At 41.8% G+C, this 22,968-nt stretch overlaps 1 protein-coding gene across 1 annotated transcript in view; it reads right to left on the bottom strand.

Annotated features, from left to right (window-relative positions):
- Positions 1-1,931: 1,931 nt before the first annotated feature.
- VAMP4 (vesicle associated membrane protein 4) overlaps positions 1,932-22,968 on the bottom strand; it is a gene marked incomplete at both ends in the record, with an annotated part of 43,632 nt that continues 22,595 nt past the window's right edge. Inside the window, one exon of the mRNA XM_084250071.1 lies at positions 1,932-2,307. Within this exon, the coding sequence (XP_084106197.1) occupies positions 1,932-2,307 (376 nt within the window). The remainder of the gene's footprint in view (positions 2,308-22,968) is intronic.

The raw sequence follows: 22,968 nt of genomic DNA, 5'->3' as shown, positions 1-22,968 counted from the left end.
CTGAGGGAAGCAGCGAGCAGGTGAGGCAGGATTGGTGTGCCAAGCCATGTGGGTAGCTCCCTCACTGGGAGATTGAACTCAGTGCTGCAGTGGCTGCTGTTAGCTGCATAGTGCTGCAACTTAGCCCCTTGTGCCACCAGGGAGGCCCCTCAGCCCTTATTTTAAAACAACTGTGGTTGCATCCTCGGGAGAACTTTCCATTGCAGTTTTGTATCTCAGGTACCAACATCAACATTAATCAACTTCTAGACCAATTCTTACTATTGTATGTGTGTGTGTGTGTGTGTGTACATGTTCCATGAACCTCAGTGATGAAACCTTTGGAACCTTTCTCAAAAAGACATATGTAAAGGTATAAAATACAGGGCCTCCCTGGGGGCACAAGGGGTTAAGCACAGCACTGTAAAGCTGTCCGCAGCCTCTGCAGCATGAGTTCGATCCCTGGCTGGCCAGGGAGCTACCCACATGGGGCAGCAGACCTCTCCTGTCTTGCCCACTGCTCCTATCAGCAGTGTATTTCAGTAGATCTGCCTGTTCTGCTCCCCACTCTGTCTCTGCACCTCTGGGCTGTACCCCAGTTCTTGTGTGCATAAATAAATCTTTAAAATATGAATAAATAAAAGTATAAAATATATAGGATTACAAAGGAAATACATGCTAGTAAAATACCATTATTAAAATATTTTTTATTGAAATATACATGTCCTTAACATATTAAAATCAAGGTCTAGCAGGGGACTGGATTTTTAACTAGCTTTGAGTGTGTGGTTATATGTACCTGCAATGACATGTACAGTGTCTGAGATGTCTACTGGATGGCACTGTCACAGAAACTGCTGATGCAACTTTGGATGCTGGATTCTCTGGAGAGGACTTGGAGATTGGAACACAGCTGAGAAGCGAAGCTGAAGTTAGCGGTGTGTCCTTAGAGCTATATCCATAGTGGAACGAAAGGTTAAACTTACATTTTAGCTAGAAGATGGTGACCAGGAAGTTGTCATTTTTCCCCATCCAACTTCATGGGCTTTCTGGACCCTTGGTCAATAATCCCTGCTTTGTCATAGTAAGTCCAAAAAGAGAAAAAAACAAATGAAACAAAAGCGGGGGTAGGGGAGGACCCAGGCAAATGCTGCTGTGTGTGCTTAGGAAAAGCACCCGTGGCTTATGGTTTGGTGAGCTTTCCTCAGTCCTTACGGTTCACCCTCACTTTCCCCCCCTGGAGCCTGGTGATAAGTACAGACGGGGCTTCCACACTTTGCCTTCTGGTGCCCCCCACCCTCATGATCACCACCCTATGATACTTTACTGTTTGAGCTCTGTCTACCACCCACTCTCTGCATCCCTCCCTCAAAGTATTCACTACTTCCATACACCATAGATGAGAAAACTAAGGCCCAGAGAAGGAGAGGTTCTGGCCCCGGGTCACACAGCCAATCAGGGGCAGAACAAAAGCCTGCTGTTTTCAAGGTTTCCACCACCAGGCATGAGCCAAATCCACCTAAACACCCAGAAGTTGCCAAGAATACATGAAAGGGGCTTCCCTGGTGGTGCAAGGGGTTAAGTCGCTGCACTATGAGCTAACCCACATGGCGCAGCAGACCTCTCCTGTCCCGCCCTCTGCTCCCCTCAGCAGTGTTTCTGGTCTGTCTGCCTTTTCTGCTCCCTGCTCTGTCTCTTGTGACTCCTCTCAGCCCCCACATCTCTGGCTTGTACCCCAGTTCTTGCATGCATAAATAAATAAATCTTTAAATTAAAAAAAAAAAAGGAATACATGAAAGACTCCAGTCACTTCTTCCAGGAATTGAGGCTCTGGGGAACGAGCTAGCTTCCTATAGCCCCTTATATAAAGGCCCTCAGTGAAGGAAAAGTCAGACACACCCTTGAGTTTTTACAGCTGATTTTATGAAATGGCAAGCGCTCATGAAATAGAATTACTCTCCAAGAAGCAAAGAAAACGGCTCACTGGGAGACACAGGAAACTCCCAGCCCTGGGAGTAGCAGCAGACATCAGGCCTCTTCCAGCCTCCTTTTGCACCCCCCTGCCTCTCGGGGGTCCTCCCAGTGCCAGCACCACTCCCCACGCCCCTCTTAGAATCCTCCAACTTGAAGACCCTTTGCCCTTTAAGGGGTAAGTTCAGATTCACTTCTGGGCTGTGCTCCAACCTCGATGTCCTGTCTGGGGCCTGGATCCAGGGAATCTCCAGATCCGACGTTCGCGGCCGCCAGGGAGACAGCGAGGCTGCCAAAGGCAGTTCAACTTCTTGTTGGAGCCGCCGACACCCGGCAGGATGCTGGCAGCAGGGGGCGCTAGGGAGGTGGTGTCATGATCACCGGGTTTTCAGTTCCATTCAGCTGGCGTTTATTTTTGTTCCTTTAGCCCTGGTTCAAACTGGTTGGCTACTGATTTTCTTCTGCCATTTTTCCATGAGATGCTGTACCCCACCCTCCATGAAAGTAGGGCTGTGTCTGCTTTGCTCTCCAATGTCAGGAAAATATAGAACGTTTTCCAAAATCATTCAATGGATGCATGGATAGATACAGAATAGATGCAGAGAGAGAGAAGTAAGGAATGAGAACAGAGCCACCAGCGATATTTAAACATACTAAAGGCGATGTTGGGGGACAGTGGGAGAAGTAGAGGGGAACAATCGGCCTGGCTGCGTAGGAGCTCGGCCTGAGGACCCTGGACGCCATGTGTAAAAGTGCATTTTCTCAAGCATTACAGGTTACAAGTCTACTGCTGTTCGCGCGGGGATCTGCGAAATGTTTTCATGTTTGCAATAGCTTCTCAGACACTAACGGTTTGTAATTTACTGGTGGGGCACAGTATCAAGTCAAGACTTAAAAAATTTTTTTTTTCTTACGTTGTTGTTCATTTTTGTATGATATTTGATTTCTCCTCTCAGGTGTAATCCCCATAAATCTCCCATCACCACCTCATCCGTGATCATCATACACCCTTGTGCTATTCCCTTCCCTATTTTGAGCCCCTCCCTCCACCTCCCCTATTGTATGTCTCAGATCTGTAATTTGCCTGCTAGTTTTCTCGCCCCCACCCATGTTAATTCAAAGGTCAGTACTGAGCAGAGGGGCTTTCAGAAGATCAGAGAGCCCCATGTCATGTTCCACCAAAATGATATAAAAACTGAGCCCTGATCTATATTAAGTTCATACTGTTTTTTCCTGGCAAATAATTAGTACAAACTTTACTTTTAGAATGACATCTATGAAGAATCCACAGAAAAGCAGAATACTTTCCATATAAAGCGAAAAAAGGTTATTAAAACGGTCCTGCTTTTTTGTCTAAGGGTGGGAGACTAACCATCAACCTGAGCTTGGTTTTTTTTTTTTGTTTTTTTTTAATTTTAATTTTATTTTATATTCCCCATACAATTACAACCCCCTTATTTTGACCCCAAGCCCTCCTTTCCCCGCCCCCCCACCCCCCATAGAGTGTCTCTGGTTCATAGTTGTTTGTTGATTTTGATATTTTCTTTCTTATAGTTATTCTTTTTCCTGGTCCCTTATTTAAGTTTTCTAGATTCCTGCTATGAGTGAGACCATCCGGAATTTTTCTTTTTCTTTCTGGCTTATTTCGCTGAGCATGATCCCTTCCAGCTCCATCCATGCTGCTGCAACATGAGCTTGTTTTAAGCGATTATTGAATAACTCATCTTAGGATTTTATTCCATTTCTTCTAATCTTACTTTTTACTTATTCCTTACGCTTTTGCTTTCTTAAGAGTCAGTATATTAGGGAAAGGTGAAGGGACCTAGATATCTCTGCAGTTTGTTCACTCCTTGGTCAGCTGGCTATGCCTCTTTTTCTCCAGGTTTAAAAATTGAGAAATTTTAGATTTTTCTTTTGAAATTTGAAGATTTAGAAAGTTCCTGTGAAAACTGTGGCATATTATTCAATGGTTGTAACAAGGAAAGGAAACTTGAAGACTTGAAAGAAGCTAGACACAAAAGGCCCATGTCATATGGTTCAATTCATGCGAATGTCCAGAACAGGCAAGTCCACAGAGTTAGTGAACACACTAGTTTTTGCTAAGGCTGGTATCAGGAGAGAATGGCAAGTGACCGCTCATGGTTGGGGAAGTTCCTTTTGGGGTGCTGAAAAATGTTCTGAAATTAGGTCAAGGTATGGTTGTACAACAATGTGCACATTGTAAAAAGGCAAATATTATTTTAAAAATAAGCCTATAATTTAAATATTTACCAAAAAAAGTAGTTCCTGTGAAGATCAGGTGACAAAATGAGCATGAAATCTCTTAGAGCACTAGGACTGTGTCTTTAATCCTCTGTCCTCTGCTAGAGCAGAGCAAAGAGAACTCACAGAATGAAAGTTGCTTCTGATTCATTGTACAAGACTCCGCTGAGTGATTATGAATCATCGCCTGATACAATAGCCACCATTTATTGTGCTCAGATTGTACACTAGATGTTTACATGCAGTCTCTCATCCATTAAACCACTCAACCAGATGGTTAACTTTTCCCCCACATTAGTTCCAGGGAAATTCAATTTCTGAGTCTAAAAGAAAGACATGTTGTTAAGCATGAGAACTAGAGTTGTGAACCCAACTTTTTGCAGGGTCTGAGTTCCCTGCATGATTGGTTATTCTTCCTTATTTGACTGACATTAAGTAACTTACCAATAGATTATACCTCAGTCTGACATGACTGATTATTAAAGAGAGAGATTTTATTACTGGAACATATCCATCTATTTATTTCGTTTGAAAATTCTTTTATTCTACAGAGAACAGAAAATGTTTTTCCTGAAGATCAGTTAAATCCATGTAACAGATTTCAGTAAGCATAACTCAAAGGTTTTTTTTTTTTTAAAGATTTATTTATTTATGCATATAAGAGCTGGAGTACAGGCCAGAGATGCAGGGGGTAAGAGGATTCACCAGAGACAGAGTGGGGAACAGAACAGGCAGACTGATTGAAATACACTGCTGAGAGGAGCAGCAGATGAAAAACAGGAGAGGTCTGCTTTGCTGTGTGGGTTGCTCCTTGGCGGGCCGGGGATCGAACTCATGCTGCAGAGGCTTCGGATTGCTTCATAGTGCGGTGCTTAACCCCTTGGGCCACCAGGGAGGCCCTCAAAGGGTTTTTAATCGAGAAAACATCATGTTTTATTTTTAAAGTTGGAGTTGTGCTCTCCAACCAGCAAAATTATGTGAGAGCTTGCCAAGGAAGTAGTCACACACATTCACTTAAAGTTGGTGATTTGACTTTGGGTGAACACAGTTTATTCTTTAAAAACACATTTCTGGGAGGTTATATCTAAAGCTATGGAGGGAAAATTGAAGACTTCTTGTCTTTTTGCCTTCTATCAAAGTAGAAAAACATCAGAATCAGAAAATCAGGAGATCATCTTAGGTCAACAACTCCTGAATGTCCTGCTTGGAATTTCATGTGTTATAAATTATCTGTGAGTATATTTCAAGTCCAGTAACTCCCTCACAAGCTTCCAATTACCTGGGCATCTTTCCACAAAATGTAGCAACCCTGTCATCAGAGAATTTCAAAGGATTTTACTATTAACACCAACAAGATTGAATCAAAAAGGTAAATCTCCTAAAAACAAATAAAAACCAAGAATGCAGCACATCCCAAGTTAAATATAACTTCAGATTTTTTTTTTTTTTTTACAGTTTACATCCTTTTCTATCATTGCAACATGTACTGCTGACTCTGCATGCTTTCTGGAATCTTGTTTCACTCTTGTTGCAAGAACTCTGGCATTCCCTGGTCTCCTGTGTCCCTCTGAGAGTTCCTCCTGTCTAGGTAGGTTCTTTTCCTCTTTCTGTTCCATATCTTTTTTTTGCTTAGTTTTTTTTTTTTTTTAGAACTGGGGTGCAGGCAGTGGTGCAAAAACAGATGGATCTACTGAAATGCACTGCTGAGGGGAGCAGCGGGCGAGTCAAGAGAGGTCTGCTGCATCATGTGCATATCTCCCTGGCCAGGGATCGAACTTGTGCTGCAGTGGCTGCCCATAGCTTCATAGGTTGCGTCTTAACCCCTTGCGCCACCAGGGAGGCCCCCCAAATTATTTTTTTTAAGATTTATTTATTTATGCATTCAAGAATGGGGCTACAGGCCAAAGGCGTGAGGGTTGAGAGGATTCACCAGAGACAGAGTGGGGAACAGAACAGGCAGATTGAATGAAATACACTGCTGAGGGGAGCAGCAGGTGAGACAGGAGAGGTCTGCTGAGCCATGTGGGTCATCTCCCTGTCCGGGGATCAAACTCATGCTGTAGTGGCTGGCAACAGCTTCATAGTGCTGCGACTTAACCCCTTGTGCTACCAGGAAGGCCCACATCCCCAACTTATTGATGAGGATTCTGAGGTTCAGAGGTGACAAAATTTGCGTAAGTTTACACATTTAGAAAGTTGAGAAGCCAGAATTCAGACAGATGACCCTCTGACTCCTAACTTCATGCTAGACCATGTGCTTGCCTTACCCCTCCCTTGACCTTGGACTGTGTTGATCGAGGCTATGTGTATGTCACCCAGGGCAAAGGGGAGGATATGAGCAGAAAGGAGAAATTGAATGGGAAAAACAAATAAAAGGTAATATCTAAGATCTATTACATTTTTTAAGATGGAAAAAAATGTGTTTATATGCTAACGAGAAAGAGCCAAAGAGCAGAAGTCCAAGTATTAACAATCATAGTTGACATTTATTAAGCATGTTGTATGCCAGAGGCCTGCTAAACATTTTACCAGGATAACCTCACTAATCTACACAACACACTTATAAAGTATATGCTATTATTATCATGCTATTTTGCAGGTGAGAAAAGAGAGGCTTTGTCCAAAGTCACCGGACAGGGTGATTTAAATGCAGGGGGTCTGAACTGCTATAGGTGGGAATGCAGAAGTGGATGCCTGTCCTGGTGGGAAAGCCAAGCTTCTGTTGAGGCAGCACCTGGTAAATACCAAGTACATTAACTATGAGGCCGTGATGTCTTTGAGGGCAGATGTATACATATATGTATCTTGATCATTTTCACAGATAGGACAGTCAGCCTCGGTGGTTGTCGACTTACTCAAAGCCTTCATCTTTTCTCTTTTAGCTCTCTGCCATGAGCTGTGATATGCAGGGGCTCTCCAGCCCCAAATCATGACAGCATTTGTTTCCAACACTTCTCGTCTTGTGAACTGGAATGAAAACACATAATTCGGGTAAGCGATGATCTTTTGAGCACTAAATGGATCATTTGGCTGCACCATCCTTATAAAGAGACTACTCAACTGCCCTGCTTGGGGGAATATAGCCAATTGCACTTTTGCTTTTAACAGTGGAACTCTGTTCCACTTTTTTAAACACAGCAAGATACTGTTTACAATGTCATTTCACTGGACTAGGCAACTTTTTTTTAAATAATAATGCATAGGATACATTGGTTTATTCATAATTTTTTTTTCTGAAATTGATCAAGTAGTAGTAAATAATTGAAAAAAAAAAAGCTGGGTACTCCCCTGGTGGCACAGGTGTTGAGTGCCATGCTGTGAAGCTGTCTGCAGTCTCTGCAGCGCCGGTTCGATCCTGGCTGGCTGGAGAGGGTCCCGCATGGCGCAGCAGACCTCTCCTGTCATGCCTGCTGCTCCCCTCAGCAGTGTATTTCATCAGTCTACCTGTTCTGCTCCCAGCTCTGTCTCTGGTGAATCCTCTCACCCTTCTGAGCCTCTGGCCTGTGCCCTGGCTCTTGTATAAAATAAATAAATAAAACTTTTTTTTTTAAAAAATTTAATTTATTTTTATACAAGAGCTGGGGTACAGGCCAGAGGCGTGGGAGGGTGAGAGGATTCAGAGAGACAGGGCAGGGAGCAAAACAGTCAGACAACAGAAATACACTGCTGAGGGGAGCAGCGGGCAAGACAGGAGAGGTCTGCTGCGCCATATGGGTAGCTCCCTGGCTGGAGATGGAACTCACGCTGCAGTGGCTGTGGATAGCTTCACAGGTTACATCTTAACTCCCTGTGCCACTAGGGAGGCCCGAAACTGGCATACTTCTAAAAGCTATGGCTCCTGGACCTCCTGGGTGGTGCAGCGGTTGAGTGCTGGGTTGCGAAGCTGCCCGCAGCCTCTGTAGCACCGGTTCCATCTCTGGCAGCCTGGAGAGGGTCCCACATGGCACGCAGACCTCTCCTGCCACCTGCTGCTCCCCTCAGCAGTGTACTTCGTCAGTCTGCCTGCTCTGCTCTCCACTCTGGCTCTGATGAATTCTCTCACCCTCCCGCGCTTCTGACTGTACCCAGTGCTTGTATAAATAAATAAATAAATAGATAAAAAAATCTTTAAAAAATAAATAAAAGCTATGGCTCCTTAGCAGTTTTTTCTTGATAGAAATGAGACTATTACAAGGCAATATATTCTTCAGATTTTTTTAATTTTCTGAACTGAAAAAGGATATTTCACAGAGAAAAGTCTTAAGAAGACATCTAGATCTATGCTTTAAGAATATTAGGATGTAATTCTTTTTTTTTTTTTTTTTTTGTGGGACCCTCACCGGTGGCGGGGGATTGAACTGGTGCTGCAGAGGCTGCGGGCAGCCTCGCAACCCAGCGCTCAACCACTGCGCCACCAGGGGAGGCCCAAAAATATTAGGATGTAATTCTATGAACTCTTTAGAAAGAGAATTCAAGTTAATATCAAGGTGACTAAATGCAGAATATAGTTGCTGGAAAGGAAGTGGATTATGACAGAGATTTTGTTTAGGCAGTTGACATCCAAACTCTAAGTGGAAGAAATTTTTTAAAATCTTTATGGAATGGGAGAAATCATAGTTAAATAGTAATGGTGCTTTAATTGACTGTGCTTTAATAGTTGAGTTTAATGAGAAAGGAGAACCTAACTTGTACTTAGTTAGGCCTATTTAAGTCCTACTTCAAATACAAATTTATATTAAGCAAAATAGTTATGGGGGAGTAGGAAAGTTTTGTTCACATGAGTGCTTTTGTTGTTAAGTCCTCCTTCTGATGATTTCACTCACATCTGGAGCAACTTTACAACTGGGATCCACTGCCAAATAGAATGATCCAATATTTACTTGGTAATATCAAGTACAATCACAAGGGGAATACCAAAAGGAAATCATCTATAAAGTCCCTTTATGTATTTGATCTGCACTGTCAATCAATCCAGTACAAGAATATCACCCCCATTTCTTTTAAAAAAAAAAATTTATTGGGTCTCCCTAGTGGTGGAGGCGGTTGAGCGCCGCATTGTGAGGCTGTTCACAGCTTCTGCAGTGTGGCCAGCCAGGGAGAAACCCCCATGGTACAGCAGACCTCTCCTGTCTCACCCGCTGCTCCCCTCAGCAGTGTATTTCGTCATTTTGCCTGTTCTGTTCCCTGCTCTGTCTCTCACCCTCCCACACATCTGGCCTGTACCCTGGTTCTTGTGTAAATAAATAAATCTTTAAAGATTTATTTTATTTATTTATGCATACAAAAGCTGGGGTACAGGCCAGAGGTGGGAAGGGTGAGAGGATTCACCAGAGACAGAGTGGGCAGAAGAACAGGCAGATCCACTGAAATACACTGCTGAGGGGAGCAGTGGGTGAGACAGGAGAGGTCTGCCGCGCATGTATGTATCTCCCTGGCCAGCCGGGGATTAAACTTGAGTTGCAATGGCTGCGGATAGCTTCACAGAGCTGTTTTTAATCCCTTGCACCACGAGGAAGGACCCCAATATCTTTTAAGAAATAACAAATTACTGATAACAAAGACAGGAGATGTGGAGAACTAGAGGATGAAGGCTTTTAGCAAGAGACTACCTGTCAGAAAAACAGGACTGGGCTGCTTTTGAAAGTCATGCTACAATAATGACCTTTAACCAGATTTCTTGTAATAAAATAAGGAAAAAACAAATCATTTCAAATATTAAAAGTAGATTGGTAAAAATTTTAGTTGCATGCTTCTGGGAAAGCTATTTTCTCCCACCCCCACTTTGCCCTTCCCCTTTAAGTAGAGCACGCTGTTCAAAATTCAAAACCTGAGGGCCAAATTTCTAAGATAAACAAGACTTTCTGGATCTAAAATGTGCCTTGTCTTGAAAGCTGATTTAGTTTGGAAATGGAGTAAAAGGAGGAGAAAAGGAATTTTTAAATAAAAGGAATATGGACTTGAAAATAAATAATGAGGTTCAAGTTGCTTGGATTCTGTTCCTGGCACTGATATTTCTCTAAGCAACTTTAGACACATATAATTCCAAGCCAACTTGGCTAAGCCCAGAGCTGGCTGTAGAGAGCTGTGAAAAAAAGAAAGTGTGAAAGCCATTAAGTGGGAATCAGACCATGTGAAAGTTTCCCAGACCCATTTCAATGTGAGTGTGTGTTGGCTTCTCCGCACCAACAAGCAAGTCTTGGATCACAACACCGTGTGAGAATTCAACTCAGTTCAGATACTTTCTACCCAGAAATAGCATCATATTCCATAGGTTAAGACCTAAGTCTCCCACGGCTGCCCTCCGATTCAGAGGTCAGCTGCAAGCCCATGCTGTTCCCTGCGCTTCTGACCAACTTGCTATAACTCAGAGGTTTCCACCATCTCCTCCTCATCGTCTCCTCAGGGTTTGATCAATTTGCTAAAGCAACTCACAGAACTCACTAGGACAGTAGTTTACTCACTAGATCACTGATTTATTATAATGGATGTAACTCAGCAAAGGATTTAACAGGAAGATATGTTTACAGGGCAAGATGTGGGGAAAAGGTTCAAAACTTCCGTGACCTCTCCAGGTCCACCATTCTCCCCAAATCTCCATGTGTTCATCAATTCAGAAATCTTCTAGGGCCTCTTTGATGGTGCAAGTGATTAAGTTCAGCACTATGAAGCAATCCACAGCCACTGCAGCAGGAGTTCAATACCCCACCAGAGAGCTATGCACACGGTGCAGCAGATCTCTCCTGTCTTGCCCGCTGCTCCCTCAGCAGTGTATTTCAGTCAGCCTGCCTGTTCTGCTCCCCACTCTGTTGAATTCTCTTACTACCTCCCTGCACCTCTGGCCTACACCCCAGCTCTTATGTGCATAGATAAATAAATCTTTAAAAACAAAAAACAGAAGTCTGCTAGAGCCTCTTCCTCTTGGATTTCTATAGAGTCTTCATTATTTAGGTATTGACCATTGATAATTCAACCTCCAGCTCCTCACCCCTCCCAAGGGGTCAGCAGTGGGACTGGAATTTCCAACCATCTAATCACATGATTGGTATTCCTGGCAACCAGCCCTCATACGTGTGAGTTTTCCAAAAGTCACCTTCATTAACACAGTAACAGTCACCTTTTACCTTCTTGACTTTAGGAAATTCTAAGACTTTCATGTTTTGGGAAAGCAGGACAATATCAAGTTTTGGGGAAAGACATGTACTTTTTAGGAAAGTCGGGGAAAATTCTGACACTACTTTGAGTAAGTGTAGCACCAGCAAGGCGCAGAGCAGGTTCTCTATGATCCAGGCAGGTGGGTAAAGGAAAGTCCTGGAGCCCTCAGTGGCTTTTCAGGCTTTTATTGAGCTTTTACCAGGTACATGGCAGGCAGGGGTGCCAGGGGGCCAGGAGGCTAGCAGGCCTCCAAATTTTCACCCTGGGCTCTCTGGTGGCGAATTTTCACTCTTTCTGGGCTCTCTAATGGTCTCTCATGGCCTGAGTCTCCTTTGCTGCTCTGCTGGTCTGCTCTTGTTCTGCTGCTCTTGTTCTGCTCTTCTCATTCTTCTTCTCTTTCTGCTACTCTCTTCTGTTGGTTCCCTGTGACACCGCCCTTATAAGCCCAGTCTTAGCCCAGGTATACAGGTATACCCCCTATGCATGCCCACACCCTACTTCAGGTGCCCGCCATCAGGCATGCATGTAGGGCCGCAGGGACCCATCATTAATGCTAATAAAGGGAGGGCTGGAAAGCCTGAGAATTTTTCACTTACCCTACAGTAAGTTAGAAGAATTTGCATTTCAGTATAAGAAATGAAAATAGTCTTTGTTATTGTTTGCTGAAATTTGCTTGAAATAGAGGGTTGTAAAACTTTAAAATCTGCCTTTACAACACTGAAGGTGCCCCTTGACTTAAAAAAAGTACGATGAGAAATGAGCTTCACAGGTTAACACATTGGGTTTAGTACCTGCCGGCGATTGAAGGTTCATGCTGTTGGTTTAATTGATGTCCTCAGCAATAGCATGTGACCAAGTTACTGGTGTTGAGATAATGCAACAATGCATATAGACTGTGCCTGGCCCTATTTCAGTATTTTAAAATATTAGTGATTATCATGGTGACTCTGAAGATGATGGAAAGGGAAGGAACAGGAAGAAAGGGAGAGCGAGATGATGACAGGGCACACACTAAACTTCCATGCTTGAAATGTGTGGAAGAGCTGCTGGTTCCCCCGCCAAGAAGCCCCCCACCCCCACCCCCGTGTTAGGTCAGAGCCTGTGAGCAGGAAGGAGATAGTGGAGCAGGGAGTCGTAGAGGTAAAATGATGGGTTTTAAATCACGTTATTGGTTTTCCTTGTTGCATTTATCTCTCGGTTTGATTCCTTTACACATGGAATTTTTCTGTTACCAATTAATTTGACTTGGCTTTGTGAAAAAATAAACACCCATCAGACAAGTAGGATTTAGAGAAAGTAGATGTTTATTACTCACTAATTCAGTAATGCTGTAAATTGCCTCGTATGTAGTTTTTCTGAAATCATATAAAATTATCCATTCTAATTGCATGAACTTTCATAAACTTGACTGGAGTGAATAGCAGCAACGATCTTTGTGGGCTAAGGTGGTTCTGTGCAGTTAAAGAGAGGCCACGAGATTCAGGTAAGCGAGTTAAGCAAATGAAGTGAGTTGAGTGTGTCCAGATAACTCGAGTTATTCCCACAGGAGGGCCTGGGGGCCCTTGCCGCAGACCGCAGTGCTTTCTAACACCCACAGCTGCTTTTCATGAAGCTGGGGGCTTAAAAGGCAGCACAGGGCATCTATTTCCCTCATAAGATGGCGGAAGGCAGCTTTTCTCCTCGCACCTCTGTCCTTCCATTTCTTCTATCCTGGGCTTCAGTTTCTTAGGCCTGACAGCTCTCCCTGCTGCTCCCCCAGCTAAACCCAGCCAGAGTTCTAGAGGCTTTTGTGGCGTTCTGCTTGGGATCACACTCCTGAGCTAAGAGGTAAGACATTTCAGATAATTCTGGTAGAGGCGGTGTATTGTTGTCTTTGCACCATCAAGGAAGTCAGGAGAGCGAGGGAGACCCGCAGGGCACCTTGACCGCAAGCATGGCTGATATCTGCTGTGACTTGATGTGAGTACAACTGCAGTTTTAGAAGTTACTGCCATACTTTTCTTTGGTAAATTGTGCTGCCTTGAGTCCCTGAGGGTCCCTAGCCTCCTGTATATTGAAAACTATCTTGAATATCACCTTGCTCAAGTTAGTGATTTTGAATGCTTTTAGCCAACAACTGGGTTTTATTCAAATATACGTTTTATTAAGTTTGTAAATCACCCCACAGTGGGCAGGATAATAAGAGGACAAATTTACCAATAACACAGCATAAATGACTGGTTACAAAAGGTAGATTTCAGAGGAGCGCAACTTAACATGGTTTATGATCATCACCACTACATCCTTGAGTGAGAAAGGTGAGTAGGGAAAGAGAGTACATGCCTGGCAAAGAGGGGGTGTTCGAGTAATATTTGTCACTGAATAACTGAATACATATCTGGATGACAAGGAGAAAAATCATTTCAGGATCTTTGATTTTAATTATCATTTTTTAAAGATTTATTTATCCATGCATACAAAAACTGGGGTACAGGCCAGAGTTGGGGGATGAGAGGATTCACCAGAGACAGAGAGGGGAACAGAGTAGGCGACTGACCTAAATACACTGCTGAGGGGAGCAGCGGGTGAGTCAGGAGAGGTCTGCTATGCCATGTGGGTAGGGACGCCCCTGGCTGGGGATCGAACTTATGCTGCAGTGGCTGCGGATAGCTTCATAGGTTGTGTGCTAACCCCTTGTGCCACCAGGGAGACCCCCGATTGTGTTTTAGAGGTGTAGGAGCTCCCCGTTCAGGTGTTGTCACACCATACCCATCACCTATGTACCCATAGACCTCAATCTTAGTCCATTGAGCTCCTTCCCCGATTTGTCATCTTTTGAAGCTAGATGCTGAGAACTGGAAATGTTCTGAGAGAGTGCCAGTGAGCAGGATCAGTGTCATGGGCATGTGACAAGCACAGCTACATCAGGCACCCTGAGACGCACCAGGTTAAAAGCTCTGCCACCATCTTGGAATTCTTTTTCTTCTTGGCTGACTGCATCCTTTGACCAGAAGTCAAAGATAACCCTCTCCACATGACATTCTCCTTCAAGGTCTGGGTAACTTTTCCCTTCCCTCATCCCTTCAAGCCTAAATGGTACACATTCCTTGCAGTTTCTTTCAATCCTAGACCACACCTTTATTAATAATCTCTTTATTAAATTCTTTTTGAATTATTTAGACAGTGTTGTGACTGTGGAGACTCTAATGCAGTTTGCCACCCTGGCAGCAGCAGGCATAACCAAAGATAAGAAGTTTATTTTTTACTGTAAATACAGTGAGAATCAATTAATGGGTTGGTTTTAAGTAGAAGAATGAAATGATCTAATTTTTTTTAACTCTCAATTTTGATTTGTTAGTTGCCTGAAATATGTAAGTTTTCTAGTAAATTTATTTCAAGAAAGTCATCAGGGATATCTTTCTGCACCCTATTTCTAATTGGGTGTGTGTTTGTGTGTGTTTTCATGCATAAGTGATAACTGGCTGAGTGTAAAATTCCTTGTAGGAAACCATTTTTCCTGCCTCAACACTTAAAATTTCCCCATTGGGCTTATAATATTTTTTTCCATATGTTTATTCTCTGCCACAATGTATTTTAATTGAAATAAGATTGCATGATAACAAATGTTACATGTGTTTAGACTACACAAGTTCACTAAAAGTTCAATTCTATACTTTAGCATGTATTTGGCCCCTTTTATCAAATTTACCCAGTCCCTTTCCTTTCTGGTAAACACTAATTGGAATTTTTAATTTATTTCATTAGTTTGGCTTCTCTATATATCACATGAATGAAATTATGTGGTGTTTGTCTTTCTCCATCATACTTATTTCATTATGCATAAAACTCTAGGTCCCTCCACTTTGCTAAAAATGGAAGCAGTTTTTAAAAATAGCTTTCCTTGTGTGTGTGTATATATATGTTCTATAATCATCACCATATGTTCTATAATCATCTACTGATGGATACTTAGGTTGTTTCCAGTTCTTGGCTATTATACGTAATAGTGGTTTTTTTGTATTTTTTTGGGTAAATACACAGAAGTGTGATAAAGATATATGGAATTTCTATTTTTAATGATTTGAGGAATTTTCATACTGCTTTCCATAATGGCTGTGCAGATTTTACATTCCCGCCAATAGTGTGCAAGGGTTCCCATCGCTCCAACACTTGATGGTTCTCACTTTTTGAATATTAACCATTCTCACAAGTGTGACACATACTCCTATCTTACTGTCACTTTGATATGTATTTCTCTTTGTGGAAATGATGAACATCTTTTCTCATACCTGTTGGCCATCTAAATTTTTTTGGAAAAGTGTCTAATCAGATTCTCTGTTCATTTTTAAATCTGATTGGTTTTTTAGTTGAGTTTTATGAATTCTTTGTATTCATATATTGGGTACTTAACCCCTCGTTGAATGTATGATGTATAAATACCTCCTCTCATTAAGTAGGATATATTTTCATTTTGATCAGGGTTTTTTTTTTTGTGCAGAAAGTTTTTATTGGGCCTCCCTGGTGGCGCAAGGGTTAAGCACCGCACTATGAAGCAATTCGTAGCCTCTGCAGCACGAGTTTAATGCCCAGTCGGCCAGGGAGAAACCCACATGGCACAGCAGACCTCTTGTGACTTCTCACCCACTGCTCCCCTCAGCAGTGTATTTCAGTAAGTCTGCCTGTTCTGTTCCCCACTCTGTCTCTGGTGGATCCTCTCACCGCCCCCCCCCCCACACCCTGTATCTCTGGCCTGAACCCCAGCTCTTGTATGCATAAATAAATCAATCTTTAAAAAAAAGTTTTTAATTCGAAATAGTACTATTTGCTTTTTTAGCATTGGAGTAGTCTCCAAAGACATCTCTAAGATGGGTATCAAATAATGAATTGACTATTTTCCTTCTATGTATTTTATGGTTTCTGTGACCTGAGTTCAATCCCCAGCCAGGGAGCTGACCCACATGGCACAGCAGACCTCTCCTGTCTCGACCGCTGCTCCAAGCGTGGAAGGAGGTTGAATTTTGACCGCTGCTGCTTCTACATCTATTGCGATATTTCTGTCCTTTTTTTGATGTGGTACATCATGTTTACCAATTTGTGTGTTGAGCCACCCCTGGAATAAATCCCACTTGATCAGGTATATGACACTTATTTTTTTTAAAGATTTTTTTTTTTATTTTGGTGTAGAGAACTGGGATGTATATGCCAGAGGTACAGGGGGTGAGAGGATTTATCAGAGACAGAGTAGGGAACTGAGCAGCTGGATTTATTAAAATCCATTAAAGGGAGCAGCAGGCGAGACAGGAGAGGTCTGCCTTCGTGGTAGCACTGAGCCTTAACCCCTAGGCTACAGGGAGGCTGGTATATGATACTTTTGATGAGTTTTGTTTGCTAGTATTTTGTAAAAAATTTTTGTATCTATGTTCATCAGATTTTTTTAAATCAAATGTTGTTCTATAGTTTTCTTTTGTCTGAGGTCCTTGTCTGGTTTTGGAACCAGGGAAATACTGGCTTCATAGGATATGTTTGGAAGCTTTCCCTCTTTTTCAGATTTTTGGAAGAATTTAAGAACTACAGTATTCTTTGAAAGTTTGCTAGGGTTCACTAATGAAGTAATCTGGTTCTAAGCTTTTGGTTTCTGGGAACCTTGATTACTGTTTCAATTTCCTTATTTGTGATAGGACGGATCACATTGTCTATGTCTTCCTGATTTATTCTCAAATGCTGTATGTTTCTAAGAATTTGTCTATTTATTGCAACTTGTTGCCATGTAAGTGTTCATAACACTTTTGTATTTCCGTAATACCATAACTGCTCCTTTTTCTCCCTGATTTGTTTCCTTTGTGAATCTGATTAAAGGTTCATCTATTTTGTTAATCTTTTCAAAGAACTGGTTCTTGGTATTATTTTTGAATTGTCTCCTTGATCTTATTTATGCTTTTAATTTTTATTTCCTTGTACCAACTTTTGGTTTTGTCTTTCCTTTTTGTAGTTCATTATGGTATAAGCTTATGTTATTTCACCTTGATTTCTTCACTGACTCAATAATTGTTCAGTAGTATGTTATTTGTTCTCCACAGTTTTGTGGCCTTCCCCTCTTGTTCTTTTGGTGTTTCTCTGTTTCATGCATTGTAGTCCAGAAAGATTTCAATCTTCATAAATGTACAGAGGCTTGTTTCTTCGAAATAGTTGTTTCCTTCTTTCTACCTTCTGAGATACAGGTATATTCCTATGGTATCTTTCCTAATGGAGTTGGGTGTCTCTTCCTCATTAAAAAAAAAAAAATGTTATTTATTCCTCCATCTGGATCATTTCTGGTTTTCTTTTTCTTTTTTCTTTTAAAGATTTATTTATTTATGCATACAAGAGCTGGGGTACAGGCCAGAGGTACGGGAGGTGAGAGGGTTCCCCAGAGACAGAGTGGGGAGCAGAACAAGCAGACTGACTGAAACACACTGCTGAGAGGAGCAGCGGGAGTATCAGGAGAGATCTGTGCCATGTGAGTACCTCCCAGGCCAGCTGGGGATTGAACTTGTGCTGCAGAGGCTGCAGATAGCTTCTACAGTGCTGTGCTTAACCCCTTGTGCCACCAGGGAGGCCCCATTTCTGGTTTTCTATTTTTGAGTTCACTGATTGGTTCTACTAGGTCTGTTTCCACGGCTTTCTATAGCATTTGTTCTCACATAATGAGTGCTTCACACTTTGAATCTTAGTTTCTTATTGAAAAGTTGTATTTTTTACCTTGTTTAGTTTATTTCTGAGGTCATTGCTTTTTTGAATCTTGTGGTGTGACTTTTTTCTTGAAAATTTTTTTTTAAAGATTTATTTATTTATTTATACAAGCACTGGGTATAGTCAGAAGCGCGGGGAGGGTGAGAGAATTCACCAGAGCCAGAGGGGAGCGCAGAGCAGGCAGACTGACGAAGTACACTGCTGAGGGGAGCAGCGGGCGGCAGGAGATGTCTGCGCACCATGTGGGACCCTCGCCGGTGGCCGGGGATCGAACCGGTGCTACAGAGGCCGCAGGCAGCTTCGCAGCCCAGTGCTCAACTGCTGCACCACCGGGGAGGCCCTTTTCTTGAATTTTTATGATAGGTTTTTTGAATTCTTTATCCATTCAGACAGGTGTAATCTATCTCCTTGAATTTGGTTTCTGGAGATTTGTCATTCTCTTTGTGGTCATACTACTGGTCATACTACTTTGAGGTCTCAAGTGGCCTGTTGCATTTTTCTGTGTATTTTTTTTTAAGATTTTTTTTTATATTCCCCATACAATTGCACACCCCTTATTTTGACCCCAATCCCCCTCTCCCCACCCACCCCATGTTGTGTCTCTGGTCCATAGTTGCTCTATTTCTGTGTATTTAGAATCTCAATGAACTACTTATCTTTTACTGAGCTACTTATCTTTTACTTTTCCAAAAGGTGGTACTATGCCTTTATTTTTGTTACTGCTGGCTAGTGTATATGTATAGGCCAGTCAGTTTAGCTGCCACTTATGTCAATTGGGGAGAACCATGAAAAGGTCAGCTGCTGTCACAGACATGTGCATAGCACTGCTATTAACCCTCTTCTGGGGTCCACACCTGAGACTTGGTAGTTTTTGTGCTGCCAGTATACCTCATTGTGCTAGTACAGACTCGAGGAGTAGAATTCCATTGGGTGGGGAGGGCGAGTGTAATCTAGATATTCTGTTTTCCTCTTTGCTGTGGTTCCAGCTTATATAGAAATACCCTAGCACCTCTGGGTTTTACCTGAGCCAAGGATGTGTGCTTCCAAATCATCTCCTTTCTCGGGCCCCTTGACTGTGTAAGCAGCCTTGCCATTTCCATCCTCTCCTCCCTGGAACCCTCTCTGGACTCTGTCCCTCCACCTCCATCACACCAGTGAGTCACTCTCCTCAGCATCCTTTCTAATACAATCACTGTTGGTCTTTGAGGTGCAGGGTTGCTCAGCCTCATCTTTGTGCTGCTGGATACCATCCCAGGGGTTATCCATTCTTGCCTAATTGTTGTTCTATTAGGAGTGGAGCAAGGAATGTGTCTTATGAGGACTTAAAAGAAAGTAGGGAGATAGCTGGGATATTAAAAGAAGAAACAACAGGTTCGTATGTTGCCGGGGGAGACACAGAAGAATGCTCTCCCTTACTGATACAGTGAGCTCATAAGCCATGCGTACTCTTTTTCCATCTCAGATGAAAATCTAGTTCTGTCACTCAATAGATGGGGTAAGTGCACTGACCTGGGCGCTGCTCAGCGGCACATGTGGCTAGTAGCCAAAACCCTTCTGAATGAGAGAGACTCGTGATCACTCCACAGCAGCATCTGGCCTCTGCACTTAGGGGTTCACTAAGTGCAATTCTGTTGGATGTGGGTAGGATCTGACCTTCCTGCCAGGTTCTCTCACATGCGGAATGGTCAGATTAAATCCTGTTGTTCTCAGAATGCATAACTAGGATGCTTCCCATCTCCATTTTTGAATGCAGTATTTTCTTTGTGGAAACTATTTCAGCATAAAACATGCCCCCCACCACTGACATGTTCTTCCCACACCTTTTTGGAGTATTAAAAAGACCAAATTTAGCATGTGGTTGGAAAGAATAAACAATACTCTGGTTGCCTCTAAAAGCAGCACCATATAGTGGAGGGGGAGGTGTAAGGTTTTCTGAATGGAATTTGTAAGTCTAAGAAATCTGTTCTTTTCCACATAGATGTCACTGAGCTACAGTATGAATATTCTACCAATTGTTTTTTTTTTTTCTGTCACTGAGATACACTTATATTTTTTTAAAGATTTATTTATTTATGCATACAAGACCTGGGGTACAGGCCAGAGATGTGGGGGTGAGAAGATCCACCAGAGACAGAGTGGGGAACAGAACAGGCAGACTGACTGAAATACACTGCTGAGGGGAGCAGCGGGCGAGTCAGGAGAGGTCTGCTGCGCCATGTGGGTTTCTCTCTGGCTGGCCGGGGATCAAACTTGTGCTGCAGTGGCTGTGGATTGCTTCATAGTGCGGCGCTCAAGCCCTTGTGCCAGTATGGAGGCCCAAGAGATAAACTGATTTTTATACTGAGAAATTCCTCCTAAATTTTGCCAATAGGCTGTGCACTGGACATAGTTTTTGGTAGTAGGACACTTTTTCTTTTCCCTTTCTATACTTTATTAGAAAACTGGTCTGGATTAAATCAGATGATTAGCCAGATATTTTAAACAAGCTAAACTTTGAAGTTAAGGCAACAGGTAACGCATAGTAAATTATAAGCCAAAGTGCTTAATTTTGTTTTCTATGAAATAGTTTATTTTACTGCTTACTATGATGTAGCTACAAATACAAATCTGGTAAGAACACAAAGGACTAACTTTCAAGCACTGGTGAAAATAGTTCAAAGGACTGAGAAGCTAAAGAACAGAGCATGGCATTTACATTTGCTCCTCTCCCACCTTGTATCTTAAAACACCAAAGGCACTTAAATCAAAATGGTTAAAGGAGTGTGAAAATTTAAAAGGACACACACCCAAAGTATAAAATAAAGTCCTTGATTTTTTTTTTAGTTTGATTTCTGACATTTTACTAACTGAAATCCCTTTAAAGCCTTAAAATATTTAAGATGATTTCATTTAATTTCAAGACCTCTTTAAATGAAAACCTAATGAAATACTGGAAAATCAGGACTCCTATACCCAGTTATTCTAAGAGAACACTACTATTTCCTGGTAAAGGCAGAGATCCCACTGCCTTGTCAATCATGTCATCTCTTCAGTGAGGGATATGGAAGTCAACTCTCACTTACGTACTATATAGCACACTGTGTCTGTGATTCCTGGGCATACGCAACTGTCAGGGACACAACACTGTTAGGTGCCATGGAGACAGAAATTTATGGTGTACTTTGTGTTTTCCCATTTATCCCCTTTAGTTGGGTCAGTGATGATTTCCTTTCAATTCTTATTGACTTGTTCCAAGCAGCTTCTTAGAATAAAACAGGAGCTGGGGTAAGAGTTTTTATTTCCCATCCCTTATTCTACTTGATTTCCAGAAAGAGCAAGACCACCATCAAATGTAAAGACCCAATCCTGACATCAGGCTAAGCAAATTGTCCAGAATACGGGGGGGAAGAAGAGTGATCAAGAAGTAGGGCACTTTCAACTCCTGTGACCTGCAGGTGGCAATTTCCTGCACAAATAGAAGTCCTGCACTGCACTCTAAAACAAATGTTTAAGTGCTTTCCAGCTGATTCATGCTACTGCGCCCCACTTATAGAAAAAGAGATTTCAATCATGTTTCCATGTGAAAAACACTTAGGACATTGTTTTGCCTCATTAGTCTTAATGATACTCTGCCTCCATACAATTAAGGCCACCTAATGGCATTCATTCTCAACATGAAAAGACAATCCTTGTATATTTTAATCAGTGTATATACAGATGTAGATACAGAATCCAGGTGGGTAACAATGGTGATAGGGCACCAAGCATGTTTGAGTGTACTGACCATGAGAATTTCAATTTCTTTTTGTTCTTAACCTTCCTCAGTGTGTACATGTATCATCATTTAAGATACAGGCTACACAGAATTGAGAGATGCCAATTTTTGCTAACACAGATGCTGAAGTTAATTTTTAAAGCAGAGTTAGTGCACAGAAAGACAATATAAGCAATCTACAAGAAAGCTAACAGGGTATTTCTGTATCTGATGTGAACAAATGATCCTTCCTCCATTTTAGATGTCTATTTTCAATAATGAACTTTTCTTTAGTTAAGAAATATCAAAGTTCATAAAACTAGGGGCAGTTTACAGTGAGTTTTCTCAGGACAAGAGACAAAGGTCACATGTATTACTGGGTTATGATCAGAAGGGGTTAACTAATCAGTTTTATCACAAAATTGCTGCAAGGCAGCAGGCTTCTGTAATTAAACATGAATCACGAGGGTATATTTCAGGCATTATAAATAAAAATAGCAACCTGATTTCATTGGGTATCAACTAATATTTACAAGGCTACTTGAATTTTTCTGTTGATCTTCATTGTTGTTAAATAATAGTTTTGATGGTGGTAAAACTTCATGTTTCAAATGCAGGATGATCTGAGCCGAATGAACTGAATGAGAAAAACAACGATTAAGGGAGGGAAGATAGGCCTGACATCAATTTGAAAAACATAGAAAAACCAGAAAAATCTTTGATTTAAGAGGGCTCATCACTCCAAGGTTCTCACACTAAAGTCATAAACATTCCAGCCACTTTAAGGGTCTCAGGATTAATCAAAACCAAAGGAAATGATAAACTATGAACCAAAGCCACCAAGATTAGAAAGGGCTAATGAGTGACACATCCACCACCAGCATTTTCAGCTGCAATATATTTAAATACATGTATATACTGTCATTTAAATACTTCCATATGAGTAAATTTTTACACTTTTTAAAAAGTGGCATATCTTATTAAAACAAACATAGGAAATGTGGATTCCTTTTGATCATTTTCATCATTTCTGGTATGGAGAAAACAGATTTCTACACCATCTAGTAGAAAATTAACTGAGTACAGTTTTAATACCAAGTAAAGGACATACATACCCATGTTATGACTGATTCTGTATACTCAGGTAAAACATCTTCATTGTTGACCTATATTAAGTACTGATG

The sequence above is a fragment of the Talpa europaea genome (assembly GCF_964194135.1).
Source record: "Talpa europaea genome assembly, chromosome: 12".
NCBI lineage: Eukaryota > Metazoa > Chordata > Mammalia > Eulipotyphla > Talpidae > Talpa > Talpa europaea.
This window is presented reverse-complemented; position numbering and strand designations above follow the sequence as displayed.